A 26,202-nucleotide genomic window follows, 5' to 3' on the forward strand; every position below is an offset into this window, starting at 1 on the left:
ATATGGTGGGAAGATAGAGTGGCTTAGCATCTAATATCACCTGCTATTCAAATTGTCTAAGCCTGGTCAGAAAGGGAGGTATATCATAGCCCTCACGGATATTTACAACTTACAAGTGGTCTGGAAAGCCAGATTCGTGCAGCTTTGAATAGACAATAAATATTAGCTATGCTTTTGTAGGAGTATGTGTAGTAAAATACTTCTTAACTCCTACAGATGAGAATCACCTGTCTTCACTCCAAACCAATTACATCAGGATTTCTATGGGTTTGGCTTGAGCCCACATGATTTTAATATGCAACAGGATTAAGAACCACTGAATAGGTTCCATAACGGAAACAAAATAGGTCCTTTTGTGAACTTAAATAAATGGAAAAGACCCGAAAATTAAATCACCTCATGCATTCTGATTGACGATTTAATTGTTGGAGTCTTTCACCTGGAAGACAGATGCAAACACTTGACTAGAAGCTAGGTCTAGCTGTAGAGGGAATGCGTGGGGCAAACAGAAAGGGGAAGAGCTAATCCCTCCAATTTTTGCTTTTAGAACCGTGTTCCAGATAACTACATATCCTATATCATAGAAGTGGACAGCCTCCTCCAATTCCACAGACAGTTATGTTGGCTGTATTCTAATAGGTCAGTCATTTATTTTAAGCCGAGTCAGAAATAGCACTAGCATTTAAGATAAAGAGTAGATTAGTCAAGTGGGCCGATATCACCTTTGTCCATAATTCCATGCTTAATGTGCATGTGTGCTGAGATGTGCCAGCACAAGCTATCTGATGATAGTGAGTGGGGTTGCATCTCAGTGAGACCATTAAATAGAGGCGTTGTGATGTACGTTCTCTTATTTAACCAGATTTGCTAAGCCAACAGAATCTGTACTAGTTCATTCCACGGCTATCTGGCCAAGGAAAATAACTACTCAAAAAATTAGGGGGAAAAAATTTAAACTAGTTCAGAGCTAAGTCAGTCAATCAAATGATGTGACAATCTCTGGAAATGCATAGAAGCAGCAAAAAGATAAAGTAAGGAATGAAAATAGGGTTGACAGAAAGAAGCCAAAGCATGAACTGGCTAACGTGTTACTCATATATTAAAGACCTCCTTTTATTGTCTCCTTGTGTATGGCTTTGTTTGCTTCTCTGGGTCAGGGATGTATTTTTAAAGACAACAAATTGCAATGGAAAGGCAGGGCTAATACATGAGCATGTATATAAGAGACATACCACGGTAATTAAGATATATTGTCTTTTAGATAAGCTTGTCAAAAAGGGTTAGAAAAACAACATGCCAATACTGATAATATTTTAAATTCCCAAGAAAAATAATTGTGAAAGCTTGTGCTCATAGAATGCATATTACTTTCAAATAAAGTCTATAAGCTCCTCTGCAAAAAAGAGAGTTGGAAGTCAATAGAAAGTCAACAGTATTTTATGGAAGAAGGTAATCCAAGGATTTGATGCCTACCCAGTTATCACTCCTAGAAAAGGTGAGCTAAAAGCATTCTCAAGTCCTCAAAGCCTCAGAAATGTTACCAGTTTAGGAACTTTTGAGAGAACAAAATTTTGAATAGGAATTTGAAGAGATCAGGAAATGATTATTGAAACAAGTAAGTAAAAATCTAAAATTACAGAATGGAATAATGAATCAGTAAGAAACTAAGCAACGGTTCTGATAAGTCTAATTGATGTAATTAATTACTAATTATAATTAGCAATTGCTAATTGAATTAATGGAGACTAATTGAATTAATGGAAGGGGAATTGCTAATTGAATTAATGGAGACTAAAGAGAGAAGAGAATTTAAAATGGAGCAAAACGATGTATCTTCTATAACAGCACACATTTCCTAAAGATAAAGACCTTCCTTCAGAAGGATCGCCTCAAAAGATCTTCACATCAGAATGCTCACCCGGCCCCAGGCAAGCGAGGTGAGAAGACGGAGTGCGCTGTGGTTAATCCCTGAAAATAGATTGATTCGATTACACAAAGTGAAGTAGAGGATTCATGATTAATCATTGAATGGGAATTTTGCAATATATCTGGAAAATTCTGAACATGTGTCTATCAGAGTTTATGCTTCTCAAAGCCTTACTCAGATTAAAATTATTCTTATTAGGCTATTAACAAACTTCACCTTAATCTAAGTCACAGAGATGAAAAGGTGAAAAAAATTTGTTTTAATAGAAATGAAGTTGAATGTTAAAATTCTTTTGATGACGCTGTCAAAAAAGCTAATGCAATCTTGATATAACTTTGTTACAATACCAAGAAGGAGAGAGTGTCTCTGGATCAGTTAGATTATATCAGGAATATCATGTTGGACTATTCACTCCAAGTTATTAGAGTTTGTTCTGAGTAAAAGAAACAGCATACCAAAGAAACGAAAGGGGCCGGCCTGGTGGCGCAGCGGTTAAGTGTGCACGTTCCACTTCAGCGGCCCAGGGTTCACCGGTTCGGATCCCGTGTGTGGACATGGCGCCGCTTGGCATGCCATGCTGGGGTAGGGGTCCCACATATAAAGTAGAGGAAGATGAGCACAGATGTTAGCTCAGGGCCAGGTTCCCTCAGCAAAAAGAGGAGGACTGGCAGTAGTTAGCTCAGGGCTAATCTTCCTCAAAACAAACAAAAAAAAGAAATGTTCAAAATATCTGAAAATATTTCACATGAGTAGAGAATACTTGAAAGGTGAGAAATAAATGAAAATGTTCTTCAAATATCTGTATCACTTTCCTTTACATGGAGGACTAAGTTGACATTGAGTAAGACTAGGGAGTGAAATTTGAAAGTGAATAGAAGCTTCAGAAGAACACATTGCTTCATATAAGAAAGAACATTATAAAACCAATACTTCCCACAAATAGAATAGGATGCCCTGGGAGATTCATATATTTACCATCATGCAAAGTGTTCAAACATATGCTATAATCTGTAGAGAGGATTCAAGAATGGCATGTACTGCTGTCCCAGGTGATTTTGAGCTCCCAAGTAGCCCTGAGTTTAAGACCTGGAATGACTGCTTGGGTGACATTTTGAGAAGCATTTTGTAATGGCCTACTCCTAGCAGTGTTGTCGTGGGTATGAAATGGTAGATATGATATAAACCTCTGGTCTAGCATAGCCAAGCTGCATTTTCTAGCCATCTCTGTGAAGGTCATCTAAAAGCACTGCCATACCAGATATAGTGAGTTCTTGTCAAATGCACCACTTGTCTTCAAAACTGCAGCTGTTTGTATCTTCCTCGGTGATCCACACAGTGCCTTTTGTGTAGCAGGCATTTAATAATGCTCGGGGCATTGAATCTTCAGTGCCTTTATTTGTTCCCCATGGTTTATGGCAGTAGCTTTCATTCATCAATATTTGCATCTCTCTGTCAGTTTTTAGAATATCCAATGAGCTGTGATAGGAAATATATTCATTAACAGATAATGGAGATTCGTCATTTTTTTGCAATTCAGCATTCATTTCTGCTTTCTCTTGATAAACGAACTCTAAATTTCATTCAAATATTCACCCCTCATCTACACAGACCTGTACAATTGGGAAAGTACACCCAACTTACAAGTCCAGGAAAAGGTCTGGTTGACTTAAACTAGTCAACACATCTCAAATTCCTGGTCACAGTGGTTCACTCAAGGATGGACACATGACCCAAACTGGGCCAGTGAGATTTGAGGAGATGCCTTCTAGGGGATTATAAAAGAGAACAGATGATATAAATACGTGGTGTCCACAACCTGTAGAAAAATTCCTGATGCCAAGAGGGAAGCTATTATACATGAAGGTGGGCAGAGCTGAGAGAGCTACACACAAATTAAGCTTCGATGGGGCTGAAGGGAACCTCTAGATGGATGTGCCAGTTTGGCTCGGGGATGGTTATGAGCAACCAGAAGCATCCTAACAGGTACAGAGCTTCTAACAAACCCAAAGAGTGCAATGACAAAACTTTGAATAACTTTTTAATTTTATTAATGTGAACTCAGTTTTTCCTCCTCTGAACATTCTTTCCTTGTTTCATTCACAAGTATTTCCTAAGTCAGTCATGTTTTTCATATCTTCCCAACTTTTATTCTAACGATTTCCTCTACTCGAGGGGTTTCTTATCATCTCTCTTTTATTATTCAGTAAATATCTAGTCTCTTTCCCATCCCTGTCATCCCTCTAGGCTTCATTGTTGCATCATCAGTTGTATATAAAATCTTAGTAACATACTTATTGTAACACACACTTTCGAGTACTACATTATCTTTTTTACGGGTCTGACTTTCTTGGATTTTTTGAGACTATAATTTAGTTTGTGGTCCCTAAACTCAACCAAGTCTCTAGTTAGTAAATTATGAATGAATGAATAAATGAATGTGCTCTAGGACTTAATCCTCAAAAAGCAAAATGTTAGGTTTGCCACAAGTAGCTTCATATTTAGGAAGTAATTTTTACTTTTGACTACACTGTTCAATAAAAATTTTGACTTCTTCCCCATCCATAAATCTATTTTCAATCTTTTTTATAAGACATAGCACTTTTTCAGTGACACATTATAGGATAAACACATTTTAAAAAAAGAGAGAGACTTCCCAAAGAAGTTAGACGTTAAAAAGAAAAAAGTGCAAGTGTTTAGTCTACATGCATGAGCATCTCAAGATTTTAATTGCTTTTTACTTCAGGAAGGTCGTGATGTATAAACACTTTACAAATCTGATCTCAAAAAACAATGATTTGAATAATCTGTGCTTTAATGTAAAAAGAAAACATTAATTTGTTCAGTTTCTCATACAACATGATTATTAAACATTTCGGTGTCAATAATTTCTTAAGTTGTAACATTTAGCGTTGTAATGGAGCTAATACCAATTTTATTAATGGGAGTATATTTTGGACTTTTGAACAACTTTAAGTAAAATGAATGCCTTTAAGTTGTGCTGAGAGCAAAAACAAAGAAACATCAACACATTCTTTCCAACTAATAAAACATCTAATGATGCAATTTTTATCATATTATTCTGATGCTATTAGAATATTAAATATATGTTTGCTTCTGTTACTGAAGCTCAATCTGCCATCTCTGAATGTTAGCAATTTTGAATTCATTTAGATTTTAAATATTAAATTTTTAACTTGGGCTTCAGGAAAAATTCTGAAAAATAAAGATCTGAATTTGGCATCTTTTTCCTGTCCTTGACCATAAATTTTCAATCTGATATGACTTATCGTGGAAGCTGTATCAGGAAGTATAGCTTTTTAAGATAACTTTTTAGGAATAAAAAATAGTTAGTTCTGCATCAAAGAGGGGATTCAAAATCACCGAAGTTCTGAAGGAGCTTGTGGTTTGATTGTTGCTCCCACCTGTTTCTTTTTTTATTAGAAAGTGGCAATTTATACTATCATTAGAAATATACATTTATATATAAAGTTTTGCATTCAAATATCTTTATTTTCTGATTACCTATGACTAAAGACCACAAATCAAATAAAAATTCTGTATAATATATCCTTATTTCAGAAGCATATGTATATATACACATATATATTTGTAGAACAATCTACTGTTTTAAATGTGATTCTGATTTTAAAAAATGCTATTTACAATTTTATGACAGAGAAATAATCTCAGCCTTTTATGATATTAAAACGAGCAGGGAAATTTTCTGTTCGAATGCATCTCACCTTGTGCAGATGACATTAAGCAACATCATGGAAAAACCTCAGAGCAAGGCCTTGTAGACTAAACAGTGAAAGTGGAAGAGTAGGTTTGCTATTTCTGGGTCTGTGTTTAAAAAAATTACTGTTGATGTACTCATGCATCTTCACCAAGAAACCAGTGGCCCTAATTAGGACCTTCCAAGTTTTCAATACACAATAAGCAATTCTGCATCCTTTACTTTTGTCTAAATACCCTCGTGTCCTGCTAGTGGCATCACAGGACCACCAAGCTATATATAATATCTACCCAACAACATTGCCACTTTCTTAAATGGAAGAATTCTCCTAAAAAGCTATCTGGATTAGACTGAGGCCCATAAAGCATCACAATGTGCATTAAATTGACCTCTCTTTATTGTGCCAATCCATTGTGGCTAAAAATGTGCTATGAAATTCACATGAAAAATTCAAAACTCAGACTATTACTGTGATCAAGAATAGGCGGGCTTGCTGTCCTCCAGTTTCCTGAAGCACAAACTTCTCTGAATTAGCAAATGGAACTTCAGCACCATTTTGTTTCTATACCTCGAACTTCTAGCTTAAAAATCAAGTAGGGTATATTGACCGGGACACTATTTTACCAGATTCTCAAAACTTGTTTTCATTCAATACGTGACTATAAGGACTCCAGAATAAACATTTCTTAACTTACATGTACATAGTCAATTACAAAGCTTTACTAAATGTCATATTTTTCCTGAGAATATTCCAATGCATTTCAAAAAAAAAAAAAAAGCTTATTTCACTTGTAGGAAAATAAGTGATGGATGAATTGAGACCCAGAAATTGGAATGATGAAAAAGTAAAGAATTCTTTTACTTGGAATAATCTGAAAAACAAACAATTTAAACTTGCTCATATCTTTGGGAGGGAATAGGATACTCATGTGTTTTTATTTGATAGTTTTTTTAAAACCTAGGCAATGAATACTGACTTTTCCTATTAAAGGTTTCATGTATGTAAAAAGTAAACAGCAGTTAAGCAAACGTTCACCCCACGCTCTAAACCACAGTTTTTGTCATGTTAACGTGTAAAAGAAATATGAGGTTTCCAATTTATTCTCTGAAATTAATTGTAAATAAGACAAAGCTAATTTCCAAAACATTTTACCAGAGTGAACATTTGCTTAAATGATATGGAGAAAAACAATGTACAACTTGGGTAGTTAGAACCTCGCTTCTTGATTGCTATCAGGAAGAAGACAAATGTGAGTTTAGATGATAAATGATGGACAGCCATTGAAAGCAGGGGGAAGAGTTTTGTTGGAGTCTCATATCTGTATCATATTTTTCATAATATTTAACTGGACTAAATATATTCTGTAATGAAATCGTCAGTGTAATTGATAACACTTTGTGAAACTATCAGCTGTGTTACTGATGAGTTTGTGGGGTGTGTGTATATGTGTGTGTGTATCACCACAAAAGCTCAAGTCATTTCGTGCTAAATGAGCCGGTGACCCATTTTGTAGAAGGCTCTTTTTATTTTTTCAAAGAAAATAAGGCTTTGTGCTTGGGATTTATTTGGTCCTGGGAGTGACAGGTGCATTTATAATCAAGTTGAATCAAGAGTGACAAGGAGAAATACAACCAGATTTGTATTTTTTTACAAGGGTATTCTTTTCCTAGAAGAGTCACATTCCTTTTTTAAAAATTTAAAGTCTTTATTTGTTACTCTCCAAATATTTTGGTTGAACAAATATCTCTTGCAAATGTGTGTTCAAAATCCTTGCTTAGATGTGTAACTTTTATTCTTTGCAAGTGTTTAGGCAAATGCCTCCATTTCATTTTCTCTAACTTCCTGATAATACAGATAGAATACTTAGTGAAGGATACGAACCACTATTGAAGAATAATGATTGTGTAGATTGAGGGAAACTACATTGACTTTGAAAGAATACAGCAACCAATGGCAAGGTCATTGAAGTGAGGGCCTAGAGCGTCCGCAGGGTATATATTTTAGGAAGTCGTATTTGGAACAATACATGCTGGACAGTAGCGCTATAGGAGAAGTAACATGCTAAGTCTTCTCATTGATAATATCCATAAATCTGCATACATTTTTTAACATTCTCTTTTGCTTTGTTTCAATTTGGGTGTCTCTACACCATTCTTGATTTGTAGGACTAAGTAGACGTATTTTTTTCCAAGGCAATTTTATAACGTTCCTTTCTTCCCTAACATTTTTCTCATACTTTAGTATTCCTAACTATGCATTTGCCTAGTCTTACACAGAGGTGTTTTGGTTTTTTTGACTACTTTAAGCCACTCACACAACCCCGTCTGTTGGAACTACAGCTGTTAACTCCGTAATGTTTCTCTATGCCCCTTGAAAGTTCAATGTATCACAAGGTCCCTTCTGCGTTCTAGGAGACAGACTTGTTGTCAACTAGACTCAAAAATGAGGATATATAGCAACAAACAACCCACTGGCTTCACAAGACAGTAAGTTAGGAATTTTACAGCCGTGCCTCCCAATTTCTTGGCAAACTTTGGAAAATGCTACATACATAAAACTCTGGTAAGGTACAAAGGCAAATACAATTTACTTTGAGCAATTTCCTAGGACTTATTTCCTTATGTAAAACCCCTCTTCTTTCTTTCCTGCTGCAAGAGATGGTATGATACTCTGTAAGACAGCCAGACCTACACCTATACTCTCAAAGGTGTCCACACAGTAAAAAACCAGACCAAATGGTATGAGCATGTAACTTATTCATCACTTCCCAGGCATGGCAATGACAAATAATTCCCAAAAGCTGCCTCAGACTTAGATCAAGGATTTTTATTTTCTAAATGACTAGAAAAATGAGATCCTAGATTAATACCTTTGATAAAAATATGATATTCTCTTAAGAGAATCTGAAACTCTTTTTATGAAGTAATGAAATCAGCTAATACCATTAGCTTCAAAAGAAGACTATCCTTTGCATAAAATAATCTTGAATGACAACTTCGAGAATAAAATTTTAAAGTTTTCTTAATGTTAAATGATTCCTGGCTCTACACCTTATAGGCATTAGATGAACCTACAATTCATACATGTTCAATGTCATGGTAAAAAAAAAATTCTAGAAACAGGATGTAATTATGTGTCAGTTCCAAATGCCCAAAGAAAACACAGATTCAAAGCAAAGCACACATCACAGCAATATCCAGAGTTTAAGCTATGGAGGGTTTTACATCGATTTGTAAGTTCAATTCTCCAAAACCCTTTTCTTCAAGGTAATAACTTTATTTCATCTTTATTGTAGTCATATCTTCATTACAATTAGCCCTCTATTAATAACAACACAGTTATTTTAATGTTTGTGGAGTCTTGATTTATTTTTTCCCTTGCTTTTATGTGTGCTAATCTTGGTGCATGTGCATTTTCTACCACATTGTAACAGGCAAGCTTTGGGTCAATTTTCTTGTCCTACACAAAGGAAGGTTTTGAGTGCAGAATCTTAGCCACTAGGTCCTGGGTTGCCATTTTATTTTCCTCTCCTTGGGTGGATTTATTGGAAGGAAATGGGTAAAGGGGAGGGGGAGAAAGGGAAGGGATGAGAGGGACGAAGGGAAGAGTTCTCAGCTATGTTGAATCTTGATTCACGACTTTGCCTCCGTTCATGGTGGGTGTTCCAGAACTTTTCCTCGAACGTCCTTGTTTCTCTCCAATTTCATGTAGTGATGGCTCTCTGTACATACACACTGGAAAGCAAAATCACAACAATTACTTATTATAATAGTGGACATAAATTTGGGCTCAATAAATATGTCAAATTTGATTTTACAATATCCTTCACTCTCATCACCAGCTCTTCCCCCACTGTAAAAACGAGTTTTAACTTGACAATATATTTAGTGGATACATATGGCTGTCTTCCAGTTCTATCAGTCACAACGTTTTAAGTCTTCTTGAACTGCAGACATATGAGTGGTTTCTGCTCTCTTACAGATAAGGCTTGAGTCTCTACTGGCTACTAACGTATATAACAGGATTTCCCTGTAGAGTTAGAGGAGACATTGAGCATATAATATTTAAAGGATAGAAATAGATATTTTGTTTTTCAGTTCTTGGTCTGCAATCTAGTTTGGGTAGGAAAAAAAAATCCTTATTTACATGTTCCTAACCTTTGCCTTACTATAGAAGATATGATATTGTCGCATGAAAGTGAAATATTTATTGCCAATTTTCAAGGTATCCTACATAAGAAGTGATAATGGGAGAGAGAGCATGGAAGAGAAAAAAAAAAGAAAGAAATGATGCAAATTTCCCAATTGCCCCAGATTTCCTTCACAGTAATGAACACAGTCCACGGCTTTTTAGTTATTCCTCAATAGGAAATGTGATTATGCAACCGTGAGATTTCAGTTCACATCTATATAAACAGTTCTTTTCTCCTCTATTGTTTTGTCTGGCTCTAAACCTCAGTCATCCGTGAATTATCATGGCTGTTGCTAGATTATTGCATAGAAAGAACAATGTTTTTCAATTCATAGTTATTCTTGTAAGATAGAATCTATTAGCATATTGAGTACATTAAACAGATTCATTATATTGTTGTAAGATGGACAAATGTGACGGTATATGAGCATGTGAAATATTCACTTAAATATCAGGAATTATTTTCATCCTTGACATCCTTAGGAACAAATAGTTAAGTACCTCCATCTATTGACCCATCACTACAATGCCTTGGTAATCTGAAAGTTAGTGCCAATCAAATAGCTTTCTCTCTTGGGCTTTGCCCTGGTACTGGAGACCTAAGCATCGCTATGATTGAATAGACGTCATGGTCATGTAGTGGTTAAGAGCATCATTTTGGGAGCCACACCCCCTGGAACCACATCCTCACTCAGTGACTTTCTAGCTCTTTCAATTTGGACACCTTTTCCTAACTGAAAAATCGCAGTTTTATGAGTTTAAATGTCTGGCACATAGTAAGCACCCAAAGACATTTAAGAAAACGAAGGAGGTGATCTCTTAGTAAGAATTCTGAATAACAGATTTCAGGGAACATGGTGATAAGTTGTTTAGGCTGAAGGTGTTGTAAATCCAAAACTAGATTAAGTGAGTTAAGCTACAAGTAAGATTCTCCTCAGACTAGTTCAGTGATGAGGAGAGAGGTGTCTTCTAACATCTCAGTAGCAGAGCTTCTTAACGTGCATTTGAATCACCTAGGGATGCTGTTAAAATGCAGATTCGGATCAGAAGGTCTACAGTGGGCTTGAGATTTTGCATTTTTAATATGCTCCCGGGTGATGCTGATGCTGGCGAAACCCAACCTCACGTTGGGTAACACAAAATACGTATACAAATTATGTTTGTTAAGTATATTGTGCAAAATTATTACACACAATTATTGTTTAAATGAGATTTCAAAATATTTCAATTATTGCACTAAATTCTCCTCCAGTATCCCCCAAAGGACTAACTGCCTTTGGCCTAAGTAGCAAAGTGTGGAGGAAACCAGTTCAGAAAGAATTGATCCTGTAATTTTCAGATGGTGCTAGTAGGCAATTCAAGTTTCTGCGTTTCTTTTACCAAAGACAGAAGTTCCTTATGGAAGATCCTGTTGAAATCTTGACGTTCCTCAAGTCTATCTAATGTCTCTTAGCTATATTTCTGTTAGGAGCAAAGCATCAAAATCTCCAAAATTAAAGCATACATTTATATGTGCAAAACATAGCCATTTATTTACAACTGTTTAGTATGCAGGGGAACTCCGAAGAAGCAATGAAGTGGTTCAGTTGGAAAACTATTCTCGTGAGGCCATAAAGCAGTTTTCCCTACTCTGTCACCTAACCGCCCATGAAAACCCACACAGCCCCAAACTGCAGATTGCTAAGTCAGAGTCGCAAAGACTGGAAAAATAGTATTTAAAAAAACACAATAGATTTGACACACATATTTCTTAAGCTTCCACTTAGAGATACTTGAAGAATGTTACTTTCTAATTTCCAGTAAAGAATACAGTTTTATAACTTTTGTAGCTGCATTTTTTAGTGTTGCAATTTCTTTTTTAGTTTCCTTATGTTGTAGAGTCTACCCAAGATGTTCGTTTTGAACGTTTTTTTCTTTGCTATTTCTCACGTACACATAGAATATTTCAGTTTTGACAATATGAAATGTTATTATTATAAGTACCTCTGTGCATAACTTTTCTGATAACCTAACCCTGCTGGCCATCCTGGTATCAAGTCCCCAGAGAGTTTACCCTGAGTGTAAGCCATAAACAAAAAAGTGACTACTAAAGTCAGAGATGTCCTCTTTGTATGGGACGAGCCAACAATCCCCTAATAGTCAAAAACATTAGTCTTAGCCCTGTCCTAAGAAAGAGAGGACTGAGATATAATTGAGGGGGTATAGGGTTAGTAAAAGGATAGGAGAATCTGATAAGAACATCCTAGGACTGTGCTGCCTAATATAGCATCCATTTTGCCATATGTGGTCATTAAGCACTTAAAATGTGGCTAGTCTTGGGGTTGACCCAGTGGTGGACTGGTTAAGTCCATGAGCTCTGCTTCGGCTGTTCTGGGTTCACTGGTTCGGATTCCAGGCATGGACCTACAGACTGCTTATCAAACCATGCTATGGCGGCATCCCACATATAAAGTGGAAGAAGATGGGCACAGATGTTAGCTCAGGGCCAATCTTCCTCAGCAAAAAGAGGAGGATTGGTGGCAGACATTAGCTCAAGGCTAATCTGCCCATCCCCCAAAAATGCTAATCCTAATTCAGATATGCTATCAGTATAAAATAAACATTGAATTTTAAAGACCACACAAAAAGAATAAAATATCTCAGTAATAATGCCTTATATTGATTACATATTGAAATAATAATATTTTGGATATATTGAGTTGAATGTTATTAAAACTTATTTCACACATTTCATTTTTAAAATGTGATTACTAGAAAATTTTAAATTACATACATAGCTCATATTATATTTCTATAGACAGTGCTGCCTTAGAAGGGTTTGCTGTTCTCTGGAAGAGAAGTGTCTTGATTAGACCTAAAGCTAAAAGTCACTGTGTGATGGAGAGGACAGCTGAGAAAACTCCCTGACCTGATTGGACCTGACCTCCACATGGAGACGTGGGAGAGGCGGAGTATCTTGAATTCCTTTGATAGGATGAACCGGTTCACAAAACATTTATTGATCCTTTTAATTCAGCTTAACTAATACTGTATCACTTTAATTCTATTATTGACTTTTCATTTTCCTTTCTCTTCTCAAATGTCCATTACTCTTTTGCAAACTAACACCAAAGATGAATTCGTTCAGGTATTAATTTGTTACTTATTCTACAATCAGATACATATCTACTTTGTGCCAGGCACTCTGCTAGATTCTGTGGCAACTGCAAGAAATGACCTTGTGATTCCTGCCTTCAAGGAGCTCCAGGCTAAGACAGCATAGGTATGTACACAAATTGCAGGGTAGAAAGGAGAGAGTTGAATGGAAATGAGTGCATGAAAATAGTGATTTGATGTTGAGTTAGCCTTGAAGGAGCTAGCGGATTTAGAGAGACGGATGTGCTAATAAATAAGGGTGAAGAGATGAACCTCAGGTTATATAAGAAAAACAGTGACTGGTTGAAGAATGGGCTAAAATAGGGAGGTCATGGTGAGAGATAAGCCTGATAGGACTGACTTGTGTCAGGCCTCCTGAATTCCAGGTCAGGAGACTGAAATCACAGTCATGAAATATATCAGCCTCATCTGATAGTGAATGAAGAATTAATAATATGTCCATCAAGTATACGAGTGTATAGGGAAAAATCTATTTATTTGATCTCTTTATCGAGAGAAACGTCTAACTATGTTTACATGATATGAATACAGCCAGTCAGATTAGTCAAGAAGAATCAGTCAAATGGAATCTTACCGCGTGGATTCCATAAGAAATGGCTGGCAGCATGTGAAACTTTTATGAGTTGTACTGATGCCTTGCAAACACAATTTCTTAGGAACAGACTTAGCTAAGGTACCATTATGTATGAGACCTGCTGCTGGTCTGCTATACACAATATCTAACACACTGCTAGTACCATAATTTTAACTGCAATTGAAAGTAGGTTTTAATTGGTAAAGCCGACTAACATGATGAGAAGGGTTATCCTTTTGTTCTGAGGGAAGCTTAATTTAGCAATTAAAGTAAACAAACAAATGATAAATCAAGAATTACTAACCCCACATATGAGAATCACATATAATTTAAGATACAGTAAAAATTAATCACAGTTTTATACAGCTACTAGTACTAGAATTTGGAGTTCTGGTATTAATTTCCAATCATATACCACTAAGCAATTAGGGGAAACCTTTAAGAAGCATGCTAGGAAACTGTCTGGGTTCTGATCTTCAATAGTTATATAAATTCTATGGTTCCTAAATAGTACTCCTCAAATCATTTCTATCCCATGCAAAGGTAAGTTTTTCTTTTCCTAATAATCAGATCCTTATTAGTAATTGCAAAGTACTCCAGTCTCTCGGTTTGCAGTAGTTCAAAGTACAATGATACTTATGTAGGGGGCTTTTCCATCACTTTCTGTTAAATAGCTATTATTTCATTAGGAACAGATTTATTCTGCTTTAGGAGCATCTAAATTTTTTTTTTTTTTTAAATCTCTTTGTTCTGGAATATTTTCTTCCTGTGCCCTCTGTTTTATGCGTTGTGGCCCACTACAGCTATGAGAGCAAAGTTCGACATTCTAGTTCTTTTGCTGAAGAGTAATTTTCAGACTGGGACTAAAGTGAAAAGACAAACAAAAAAATCCAGCTCCCTATCTTTCTTGTCCTCTCAGCTTCCCAATCCTATTTCACAGAAACTCCGATTCAGTGTCACTGCCCATTTAGCAACTGCAAACAAATCCTCTGATTTAGGGAACTTGAGACGTTACTATCTGACCATGTCTCATTCAGGACCTGTGGGCTACTACACCCATGAGACAGACTTTCTCTTCAGTGGGCATGATTTAACAGCCAGCACTTGGTATGGAACTGACTTCTGTGTTTCTTTCTGATTTCAGTTTACACTATTTTTCCAAGAAAGTTTCAATATCCAAATTTCAAGAATGTTCAGTGTCCTGAAGATGCAATACCTGAACGATAAACAACATTACTTCTCTTTCACCTGGGTCTTCTGAGTTGTCCTGGATCACGTTTCTTGCCCTCTTTCCTCTTTAAAGTAGGAAAAAAATACTTGCTCTTTTTTCACCCCACAGGATATTTTTGAGATCAATATCCTCGTTTCTCTAACACACGTGGTATCACAATAGTTTTGGATAAAAGGTAAAAGGAGATAGTGCCCTGAATGGGGAAGCATTTCTGTTTGGCACTTCAGAATCCTTTCTTCAAATCAGTTTTCTTCCTACTTTTCCTCTGTTCTGATGAATGCTTCAATTTCATCCTCTGCTTCCCCTTCCTCCTCCTTCTCCTCCTCCTCTTCTTCTGGATGTTTCCTTTTATTCATGTTCCATGTTTTGACTTTTCTTGAGCTATAGTGCACTGACACAGAGGAGTTCATTCCAGCTTTCAGAGTAAAGACGAGGTGGGGAGATGTGACGAGAGAGAATTCCTCATTTGCAGATGCAAGGACAGGCACAGATTCCAGTAACACAGCCCACCTCACGTATTACGTTACAATGTAGCATTCGCTAGGAATGCCCAGTTCAACCTTTTGATGTCAGCAGAACACGCCTGTATGGTGGACATTAGTCACCTCGTGACTTGATATAGTGAAGGTTGTCATTTTCACAGCTGCCTGAGATTCACTGGCCATATTTCTGAAGAAAGCCCTGCACTCCTGATGTCACAAATAAAATGCTACACTTGGTCATAACAAGACTGTAAGCTACCAACTTTGTAATAATATATGCTATTGCTCTATTTATTTTTTTGCTTTCCTTTTAAATGCAAGATTGTGCCATTAGAAAAGAGAAAGATCAAATATATATTACTTGGCTTTGAAGTCTTAAAATCCACCCTCTCTTTGTAGGATTAGGTATGGGTCTTTCCAGGGCAGCCTTTCCATTTAATATTTTTTGATTATATTCTTTTCACTGGTCCCTCTGTTGCGAAAGCAGTTATCAGAATATGCAGGCGCTTCTTGCCATTATAATAGCTCAGATTCCCTGTTTGCAACTTTTCACATTCAACAATCACTTTTATTTTAGATATCATAAATTTCTCTTGGAAAAGTTAAACTAAAATAATGCCTTTCTTAAAAATGTGAAAAAAGTGAAATCTCAGGAGTTGGTGTTATTTATAAATCAGTCAGCTATAACAAACCAGGTGCCAGGTACCATCCCGCGGGTACTCTCCTCCTAGGTAGTCACTGTCCTCATTGTCATAGTTAATATTAGTTGAACACTTACTGTACATCTGCATTTTACATACACTAAGAGTATTTTAAAGGACCCTAAAAGGTAGACCCTTTTATTGGTCCCTTTTGCAGCTGAGCAAACTGAAGAAAAAAAGGGTAGTTTGTTCAAAGTAGAGCCCTGATATGGGGCAGAGTTGGCATTCAAAGTCATGTGTGGTTAACTCCTGGGTTCCCGCTCTAAGCTTATAGTGCAATGTAACTGAAGAAAAATATGAAACTTCGGTTGACTGGCCTGAGTCAAAATCTTGACCCCAAACCTCACAGGGGTGCTCAGCACTTCCTGGAATCCCCCTACATTTCTCTAGCCAATTCGCTCTCCCATTCTTCCCAAGTGACTCTTCCATACTTTCTCTTTCCTTCTCGAACTTCCCACACCGCCCCAACCCTTCTCAGACTCAGGAAGAGGCCTGCTTTCTTTGTTGTTTTCTTTTGTTTGTTTCGTTTTCCTTTTTTTTTCCTTTCTCTCCCTCTCTCCCTTCCTCTCTCTCTCCTTCCTCCCCAATTCCTGCTCTTCCACCCTTCCTTCTTTCCCTTTTATCAATAAACTACCTTATTATGTATTTCACGTAGAAAAGAGAAGAGAAAGTTTTCATATTTCCACCACAAAAACTACCAACCTGCACATATCTGCTGGCACACGACCGGCTCCCTGCTTCTTACAATGCTTGTACTCTTCCTGTCCCTCTCTCAGTGGAGTCTCCACTGGCCACTTGTGTCCTTGATCCCAACCCCTCTAGTCAGTGTCACTCAGTGACCCTCTGTCCTCTAATGCCAAGTTTTACTTCTCCCCCATTGTTCCCATGAGCCTATATATATGCTATAATAGCTTTAAACAAACAAACCAACCCCACCATGTAACCACCATGTTTCTCTCCAGCTCACACTCCATTTCTCTACTTCCTTTTTATAATAGAACTCCTCAACAGTGTCATAGAATATTACTTTCTTCTTTATCTCTTGTTATAACTTAAATCTGCTCCAATTAGACTTATTTCCCACTACTCCACTGAAATCACTCTTGTCAAGTCACTACTGACCATGTATTACAAACCCCATGGTCGGTCCTCATTCAGCAGCTGACTGATGTTCTGGCAGCATTTCATAAAGATAATGGCTCTGGTCATAATTTTGCCCCTTTTTAGCTGTACAGACCTGGGCGAATTATTAAGCTCAGTTTCCTCATGTTTAAAATTGGGATGACAATCTTAACCTGAAGACAACAAAAGTGGTAGTGACCATCAAATGATACTCTGGTTAGGGAAGCACATTGAAAATAACAATGAGCGATGCAAATGGAATATAAAGTTGAACAACTGCTACTAGTTATTTCTTTGATGTTACTGCTGGATTCTTGCAAACCATTTAAATATTGAGAGTTCTGGTAGTTATGGGAGAACGAGTTGTAAATCTCTGAGTGTCAGAGTTGCTTTGGAATAGAGTTGGAAAACCTGTGTGGAGGGCAAGTGTAGTTGTTGCTGACAAATCCTGTTTTCCAAATGGAGGCAATATAACTCCAGTTTCTGATAAAGCTCATAATTGACACTCTATACAGAACTCTGATCCTATATCAGTTTCCATCAAAGACAAATGAAATATGACTACATAATCTTTTTATTACTACCAATTTAATCAAATTTTCCTTGGCCCTCTGTAAATTCTAAGAAGTGGAAAGGTTAGATTGCTCTGTTAGTTAATGTACCATTAAAGATATTTAATTGTCTTAATAGCAGATCATGGAAGGGTGTGGGCAATTAACATAAAGCAATTTCACACCTTAATTAATGTCACGTGGAATCCCTTTGGAACTGTTGGAGAATTTTAAGTGCTGGTTCAGAAGCGATGTATTGCCAAAGGAATGCACCCAGTATGCTGTAAATATTTATTATAAAGAGTTAAGAGACATTGTGAACAAAAGGATCTATATCTTTATTTAGGAAGAGAACAAAAGCAATATTTGTGTGTAAGAGAGAGATAGACATGGAGGAAGAATGTGTGGGGAAGAAGTAGGAGAATTTTATTGGACTAAATTCAAAGCTAGAAAAAAAGCTGCTTTGAATGAGTTGCAATGCTGTGGGGGAAGGTGTCAAAGGCCGGCAAAGATCCAAAATTCAAAAGAGAGAGAAATGTAGCTATTATCTTTTCTGTAATTAAAACAATTGGAGCCATCAGAGGTACTTTTTGGCTCCATCTTCTTTTTTTGTCTTTTAGAACCATTCAGTTCTGTTTACAGTTAATCGAAATAAAAATATCAAAATTACTTTGCCATTAGTGTCTCCCAATTGGAGCTTTACAACATCAGGACTCCTGATTTGTTCTGTTCTTTGGTGTCTCATTACACAGTTTTTGAAGAGATTATTTTCCCTCAAATTAAATTTTCATTGTCTCTAATCCCTTACGCAATGCCACACCTCACAGCATTTCTCCAGTACATAACACAATGTCCAATTTCCAAGGGAAAATGAAAAAGGCACTTTGCATTGTTCTGACAGATTTGAGAGATCCAACTTTCTTACAATGTCTACTCTTCATATTATTCCTATTAAACAGATGGGATTTATAATCAACTTCATCTTCAGAGATTACTGAGGCTTAAGAAGGTAAATTACTTTCTCAAAATCACTTAGCAAATCATTTGCAAAATTTTTATCAGAAGAATCAGACATGTATTTATCCTTGATTAACTGATTTCCATTAGGGTATTCTTTCTCAGTGATCAATTTAGTACAATAATTGGTATTACCTCTATTAACTCCATACTATAATTTAACTGAGCACTAAAATACACCCATCTTAATAGCAGTAGGAAATGTAAAAATGTAACATGTTTGATATACTTAATTCCATGGTGTCAGAGTGACAATTGACTCCATATTAGATTAGGCTTACTCCAATACATTGATCACAATAATTTCAACAAATTTAAATAATTGCCTATGACCAGATTTGATCAAAATGAGCCTAGAAACACCAAATTCAGTTTAGAACACTGAGTCTCAAACCTGGTTGCCATCAGATATACTTGGATAATAAATCAGAACACTTTGGAGATTTGGTCTGAGAATTTCTAGCTTTTAAAAACACTCCAGGTTGTTCTGATACTGATATATGGGAAACACTGATCTACATTATACTGCTGAGATTTAACTCAGGTTCTATTAGGTTAAAGTAACAGTTCTAATGGGGAAATGGATAATTTGTAACTGCCCTATGGGTGTGTGTGTGTGTGTGCATGTGTGTCTGCTGGTCCTATCTCCCCACTAGAAAATAAATTGGTGGAAACAGGTAAATCTTTCTTTATTCCAAGTTTAACATTTCTGTAGCAATGACTCTTACTTGATATTTACTAATTCTACCTTAGAAACATATTTCTCTCTCCAGGATTAAGTTCTTGAACCTTAAATCTTTGAAAAGTGCACACACTCTTTTCGGTGGTATGGGGGATGGGAAATGGCCACTCCAATATATGTCTCTTTGGCATGAGGATTATTTTGGGCTGGTTACTTTTAAAAACTGCAGATGGGAAGGAGGCTCTCAGGAGTAGAATTTACTTACCCTTTGTTAAGAAACATTTACATTGTAAAGGAAATCTCCATCTGCAAAGGTGTCTCCCTCTCTGGACAGGAAGAAGAGGGGATGACCTTATCTCTAGAAACTCTTATCAATGCAGAAGGCAAGGACTTAAATTTGCATAATAATCTTATTCCTGTTTACTGTGCTTGTCTGGTAACCTCCTGTAACTGACTCCCCCTACCCCCAACATCCTCCTTTGTCTTTAGCTGAAGATGACACTTAAGGTGGTGGCTTCAGCAATTTTGGTGAGTTGCTCAGCTTGCCTGAACCTCGCCCATGTATACATGTTATAAAGCTGTGTTTAATTTTCTCCTGTTATTCTGTCTCATGTGAATTTAATTTGTTCTCCGGCCAGAAGAACCCAGAGAGGGTAGAGGAAATGTCTTCCTCCCCTACAATGGGAAGCAACAAGATTCTGAAAACTTGGCCACCTGCAGGAGCTGAGTAATGAGCTTCTTGAAGAAGGAGGGAGGAGAAAAGGAGGAGATTGTATCTTGTTCTTTGTCAAAGAGTATTTGGCTGCTGTATCTGAAGCTAAAGGGGAGTCACCACCAAGACAATTTGAATCTAGGGGAGTCACTTCTCTGTGGCATGAACAATGCTCTGAAAGGGCAAAATTGGGAATCATGCATGCTGTGGTATTGTCTTAAATTCCAGGGGAGGGGACCCATGTAAGCAAAGGTTGATGTGCAATATACATAGTAATGGGTTTAAATATCAAGTCCATCCATCTGTCTGCATAGATGCCCTTGCACCCCCTCATTACCACCTCCTATGTTCTAAACACAGGACGAAGGGTGAAGCTGTGGAGGGAAAGGGGCTGGTGGATAATTACTATCATGTAATCAGTGCAGGTCTTTAAGATCCTCAAACTAGCAGAGCTTAATTTTGGGTATCCTGACATTCAAAATGATATCCCCATCAGGAGTGGGGGAAAAGGCAGAGATATTTGAAAAACAAAAACAAAGCAAACCTTCTCTTACTTTTCCTCTATAAGAGGCCAATCCCCTTCATAAAAGAGGGGAGGATTTACTTCTACAGTACCGGACTCTGTCAGTAATAGTAATAGTGGTGGCTTCTCACAGGTTTTCAAAAATTCCTTTAAAAAGTAAAAATAATTAACAATCTTTTTAGTTAACCAGCAATATGGCTAACCTCTTATGAAGCTATCATTTTCTTTCTTTTCTAAAAATGTCTTCTAGCTATGTGCTTTACACTTGGCCTATGGAAAAAATATTATTGAAAACTTTCTTTACAGATATGAGGTACGCTGAGAATGTTTTTCATCCTGCACCCTCCAAAAACATTTCACAAATCGCCTTTATGGTAACAGATCATAAAACTGTACTTTACTCATTCAATAATTCAAGAAAAGAAATGTGTTTAGAATCATTTTATATGTAAATCCTATGCCAGGTTCCATGAAGGAACATGGTTTTGCAACAAAGTGCTTATGAAGACTGCCACAGGATGCCATTGTCAAAGAACTTCAGGAATCATCTAGCCCAAATTCTTCTCTACAGAATAGAAAATAAATCCTGTTAAATTTCATCAGGTTGAAGTGATATAATCTTAATTCTTTCTTGCCTAGTTTTAACAAGCCATTCCTATAGCTATCTTATCTGATCATCTACCAATATGAATTTATCTCATCATATTACACATACTTGTCTCAATTTTGCATGGCTTAGAATTAGCTTACTCTTCAAGTTGTAGCCTGGTATAATATTTCTGCTTTGCTACCCCTGACTTTTCTGAGTATGTGCATATGCACAGGCTTACTTCAGATTGAAAGGCAATATAGTGAAGGGATTACGTGCATAGGCGTTGACACTGGGCTTCCTAGATTCCAACCCAAGTTCTGTATTTATCTAGCCCTGTGATCTTAGACAGGTTACTTAACTACATTAAATGTTAGTTTCCTCATCTTTAAAATGAGAATCTTAACATAGGACTGCTTGAGGTTTAACAGAGATAACATAAGCAAACTGCCCAGCAAACAGTAAACTGATAAATAGTGTATGGAAGTAGTAAGACTAGTAATAGTGGTAATAATAGTGGTAGTGAGAGTAGTTGTGGGATCCAGCAGGCAGAAACAGGTCACACTGCACAGTAGAATAAGGCCTAACAAAACCTCGAATGGACACCTCTTTGATAAATGATGGTAACCTGTAAAAACCATTTAATGATAACAAATACTACTGCATGGAGAATCATTGGGTAATTCTTCATATTTTTTTGTATTATAGTAATGATATCAAGGTACAGACGAGGTGTAAGAGAACTGACCAATTTTATGTGTATCAGGTAAAGTACAATATAAAAGCATGAAGATCTCCATGAATCCGAAGGGCTTTTATTTCTAAGGAGCAAGTATATTCCAGATTGAAAATGAAGAGAAACAATTAGGAGACATTTATTCGAGAGCATTGACTAGGGTCCTGTTACGCATTGCTGAGGTTCAGACCTCGGACTGTAGTCCGCATCACCAGTCTTCACGGAGATTAACCACTTGGTCCCTTAGACCAGAATGTCTTGGTTTGAATTCTGGCTCTGCCACTTACAAGCTGCTTGATTTGGGACAAATTGCTTAACATCTCTGTGCTTCATTTTCCGCATTTGTAAAATGGGGATAATTCTAGAATCAACTTCATAGAAATGGAGTGAAAAATAAAAGAGACAATAATTGAGACATGCTTAGCATTAACACCTGTGCAAAGTAAGCTGTTAGCTAATATTAATCAAAAAGTGAAACTTGTTCTCTAAGACAAAAGGCAAAGACGTTTCTAGGGAATTAAAAGGTCTTTGGTCTGAAGCAAATTAAGTTCTTGTTTTCGTCTTTGGAAGTGATTCTCATCATATTCTATAGACTTCACACTCAAGTTTTCATTCCTACAATCCAAAGAGACACAGAGCCTCAGAAGTAAATCCAAGTATTAGTGAATCTAATTTAGAATGGACTTTATTTTTTCCCCCAGAACAAAAGGAATTTTTTTTCCTTTTGTTCTTATTTAATCATTCTAAAAGTATCAGTAAATAAGAAAAATAAAAACAAAACAATCAACCAAAAGCTGTCAATAAGAAAATTAGGAAATCAGAGAGATTCTAAAGTTAGGATGATGGCAAGCTGATGCAGAGGCTCTTAGTTGTCTTAATCCTATTCTACCACTCTCCCAAAATAACTGAAGATTTGTTTGATACGTAGCCATCCAGAAAAAAGACTACATTCTTAGTCTTCTCTGCACCTAGGTGTGAGCACCTGACTGGGTTGTGGTCAGTGGGATGTAAATATCCTATGGCAGCTAATGGGGACTGTCTTGAAGAGAACACTGGCACAGGCTTTAGCCTCTATCTTTTTCATCCATTCCTCTGCCCTCTGACTGGGATGAGGATGCTGGTTGGATGATGGGGATAAGGGCAGATCCAGGGCCATTGTGTGTGGCTGTGCTGATAGCACAGGGCACAGTTGTACAACACAGTAGGGAGAGGGACGTTCAAAGCTGGACACAGACAATGTCCCTAACAATTGGGAAGCCACAGAACCAGCCCTGGACAGCAGCTTGTAGATTTGGTTTGTGAAAAAATAAAATTGTGTGTGATAAAGCCACTCTTAACGTGCGTTGTGTGTTATATGCAGCCAAACCTAATTCTAACATATACAACTAAGAATGTCTAGTTGTCTCTTCCCACATTTGTACTGAAATGCAGCCATAAATGTAGAATTAAGGCAGCTCTGGAACTAGGAGCATGGTCATTGTATAAATTTCTCTGGGAAATGTATACATGGTCATTCAGGCCCAAGAGGAAGTTTGACCAGCCAAAGCAAACACAGCAGTCGTGATTAGGAGGGTAGATTATAGGTATCTCTTTTCTGAGGGGGAGGAGTGCAGCATGGAAAGCATTATCCACAAAAGGAATAAATAAAATACATAGTTTTTTTTCCTTATCCTTTATACTTGAATTTTCCAAATGAGCATGTACTATTTTCATTACAACAACAAAAATCAACTTAAATGCACAAATAAAAATGATGCAATAATTTTGATAGTTTACTCACACTGTACCTGGAGTGTTTTTGTTTCCTTAATCCCCTCCTCTCATCTTAAATGGTCACATGCCTAGCCCTGAAGGTACATTGAAATATTTGCTTTTCAATATCTTCCTTTTGGTGGAAGAAATAGCTCTTGCCTTAAATTGCAATATCATTTCCCACAACATGTAATTCATCACTTTTTGGATTGTCCTATTGCCATTAGTAAACATGTTTCATATCTCCCAGAATATTATAAAGTTGTCTGGAGCATATAGTTCTTCTTTATCTTTACCTATTCATTCATTTGTTCATTCATGTGTTCACTTATTGAATCTATAAGGATCATTGCACATCTCCCTATGATACATCAGATATCGTACAAGATACAAAAAGATATGAGGAAAAATAAAACATATTCTGTTCATTCAAAAAGTGATCTAACCATGGATAAGAGGAGAGAGAGTGGTAAATAGGTAAATGTAATACAATGTGATAATTTCTAAGAGAGAGAAATGTATACAATGATAAGATGACAGAATATGTAATTCTACTTGAAGAAAGTCAGAGGGGCCTTCACAGAAATATTGACTGTTGAATTCATTCTTTACAAGGACTAATAGGCAGGTTCCAGGCCCATGAGAGGATGGAAATTGTGGGGAGAGGAGGGCGAAAAAGCTACCTGGGGCCCAAAATAGTGGAAATATATCGCAAGAAGGAGCATTCAGTTTTGTGGTTAAAAACATCGGATGTGAAGGGAAGCCTGGGAGGGACGAGGAGCCTTGAATGTCACATTTCCCCCCAGTACTTTGGCATGGTATTGATTTGACAAATGTTTGTTGACTGCCATAGTCATATGTTCTCTACAACAGGCATTGCGTCTCTACATCGGTTGACCTCAGCACACCTTGTAGATATTTAGGGGGCAGACAAGTCTGGCTAAGTCACAGGATGGCAATGCTCTGCCTCAATTTTCTAATCTCCTCAGACAAGGAGGCTGGACTAATGTGACTTTTAGAGACGAATGTTGTGTTGATGAACCTCCAGACTGCTGCTTTCTTATCCCGTATTCAAAAGCTTGCCTGAATACAGTAAATGTGGTCACCCCAATGGTATATTCTCATTCTACTTAAGGAACAACGTGCCAAAAATGGGTTTCCTCAGCATAAAATTATTTATTCTAGTGATAAATTTGAAATAAGTGAACACTATATTAAATGATCATGGGAAGGGAGGTTACAGCTTCAACTGAAAAGGATAAATTTAATACTGTAAATATTTATTGATCACAGTAAATAGCATACTATTTCCTTTCCTCAAAATATACAAAGAAAATTAATACATACATTGTTAGATTTGTTCACAAAGTTGTAGAAATTAGAATATAAACATATTTCTAAAAGCCTTTTGCATACTTTAAAGTACTATACGTAATAGTACTCTTGGTTCTTCAAGAGTGTATCCTGAGAAATTAAATTATTGTATTCAACCAAGAAGGAAATTACATTCCAAATGGTAACCACCACTGTTTTTCTACTTTCAGGAATTTTCTAGCTTCTATATTCAAGCAGCTTTTTCCTAAGAGCAAAGTATTTGTAACAGATTTTTTTTTTATAGGTAAAGGTAATATTGTGTTTTCTGAAACTTTGTTCTGATCTGTTGCATTCCAAGAAAACTCGACTGAGCAAAAGGACGAGAAGCACAATTGGCGTTAACACACAGTTCAGGGTCTAAAGAAGAAAAGAAGTTCGTTTCATACCTTCAATAGGTTTTGGTACAAAATGTGATGAGGGCTTGGTTTTCTTCACTCTGTTCCCTTTCATAATTTGCCCTTCCTTATTGAGTCCCAGAAACCACGCTCTGCCTGATTCTTGCTGACGGTACAGTGTGGAAGAATAGATCACGTAGTAGTTTTCAAACACAGATTCCTTAAATTTGCATTCTGGAGTGAAAACATCCTGCAGACAAAAAGAAGATACAAAAAAGAGAAAGGACGTAAGAATGAATCAGCAAATGCTTAAATTCAATGAGCCTGACATACAGGTCTTCTCTTAAGAACAAATGAGAGGCAATTTCTATCAGCACTTGGTTATAAAGATTCATCAAACAAAATCAAGAAAGCAGATTTCCTTTCTAAATGACCTTTACACCACAGAACACAGCCGTTCAGGTTTGAATCACTCCTTGGGCTTCTATCATTCAAGACTGTGCCCAGGTCCAAATCGTGAGCTCAGTATAACGTTTTGTAAATTTAAGAGATTGGCCATTGTGCGCTTCAGTGGCCCTTGGCATGTAAAATCAAAATCAAACATGACCACAGCACACACAGGCTCACCAGATTTTTTTTTTTCCAAAGAAGATTAGCCCTGAGCTAACATTTGCCAATCCTCCTCTTTTTTCTAAAGAACACTGGCCCTGAGCTAACATCTGTGCCCATCTTCCTCTACTTTATATGTGGGACGCCTGCCACAGTATGGCTTGCCACGTGGTGACGTGTTCCGCACCCAGGATCCGAACC

The 26,202-nt window shown here is 36.9% G+C and overlaps 1 protein-coding gene across 4 annotated transcripts in view; it reads right to left on the reverse strand.

The window, feature by feature from the left end:
- Positions 1-4,493: 4,493 nt before the first annotated feature.
- The window catches only part of FGF12 (fibroblast growth factor 12), a 504,561-nt gene continuing 482,852 nt past the window's right edge, over positions 4,494-26,202 (reverse strand). For all 4 annotated transcript variants that reach the window (XM_003363362.5, XM_070242695.1, XM_001500259.7 and 1 more), the window contains 2 exons: positions 25,444-25,642; positions 4,494-9,398 (listed from right to left, as the gene is read on the reverse strand). In XM_003363362.5, the coding sequence (XP_003363410.1) occupies positions 9,280-9,398; positions 25,444-25,642 (318 nt within the window). In that variant the 3' untranslated portion in view covers positions 4,494-9,279. The remainder of the gene's footprint in view (positions 9,399-25,443; positions 25,643-26,202) is intronic.

The sequence above is a fragment of the Equus caballus genome, chromosome 19 (genome assembly GCF_041296265.1).
Source record: "Equus caballus isolate H_3958 breed thoroughbred chromosome 19, TB-T2T, whole genome shotgun sequence".
In the NCBI taxonomy this organism is placed as follows: domain Eukaryota; kingdom Metazoa; phylum Chordata; class Mammalia; order Perissodactyla; family Equidae; genus Equus; species Equus caballus.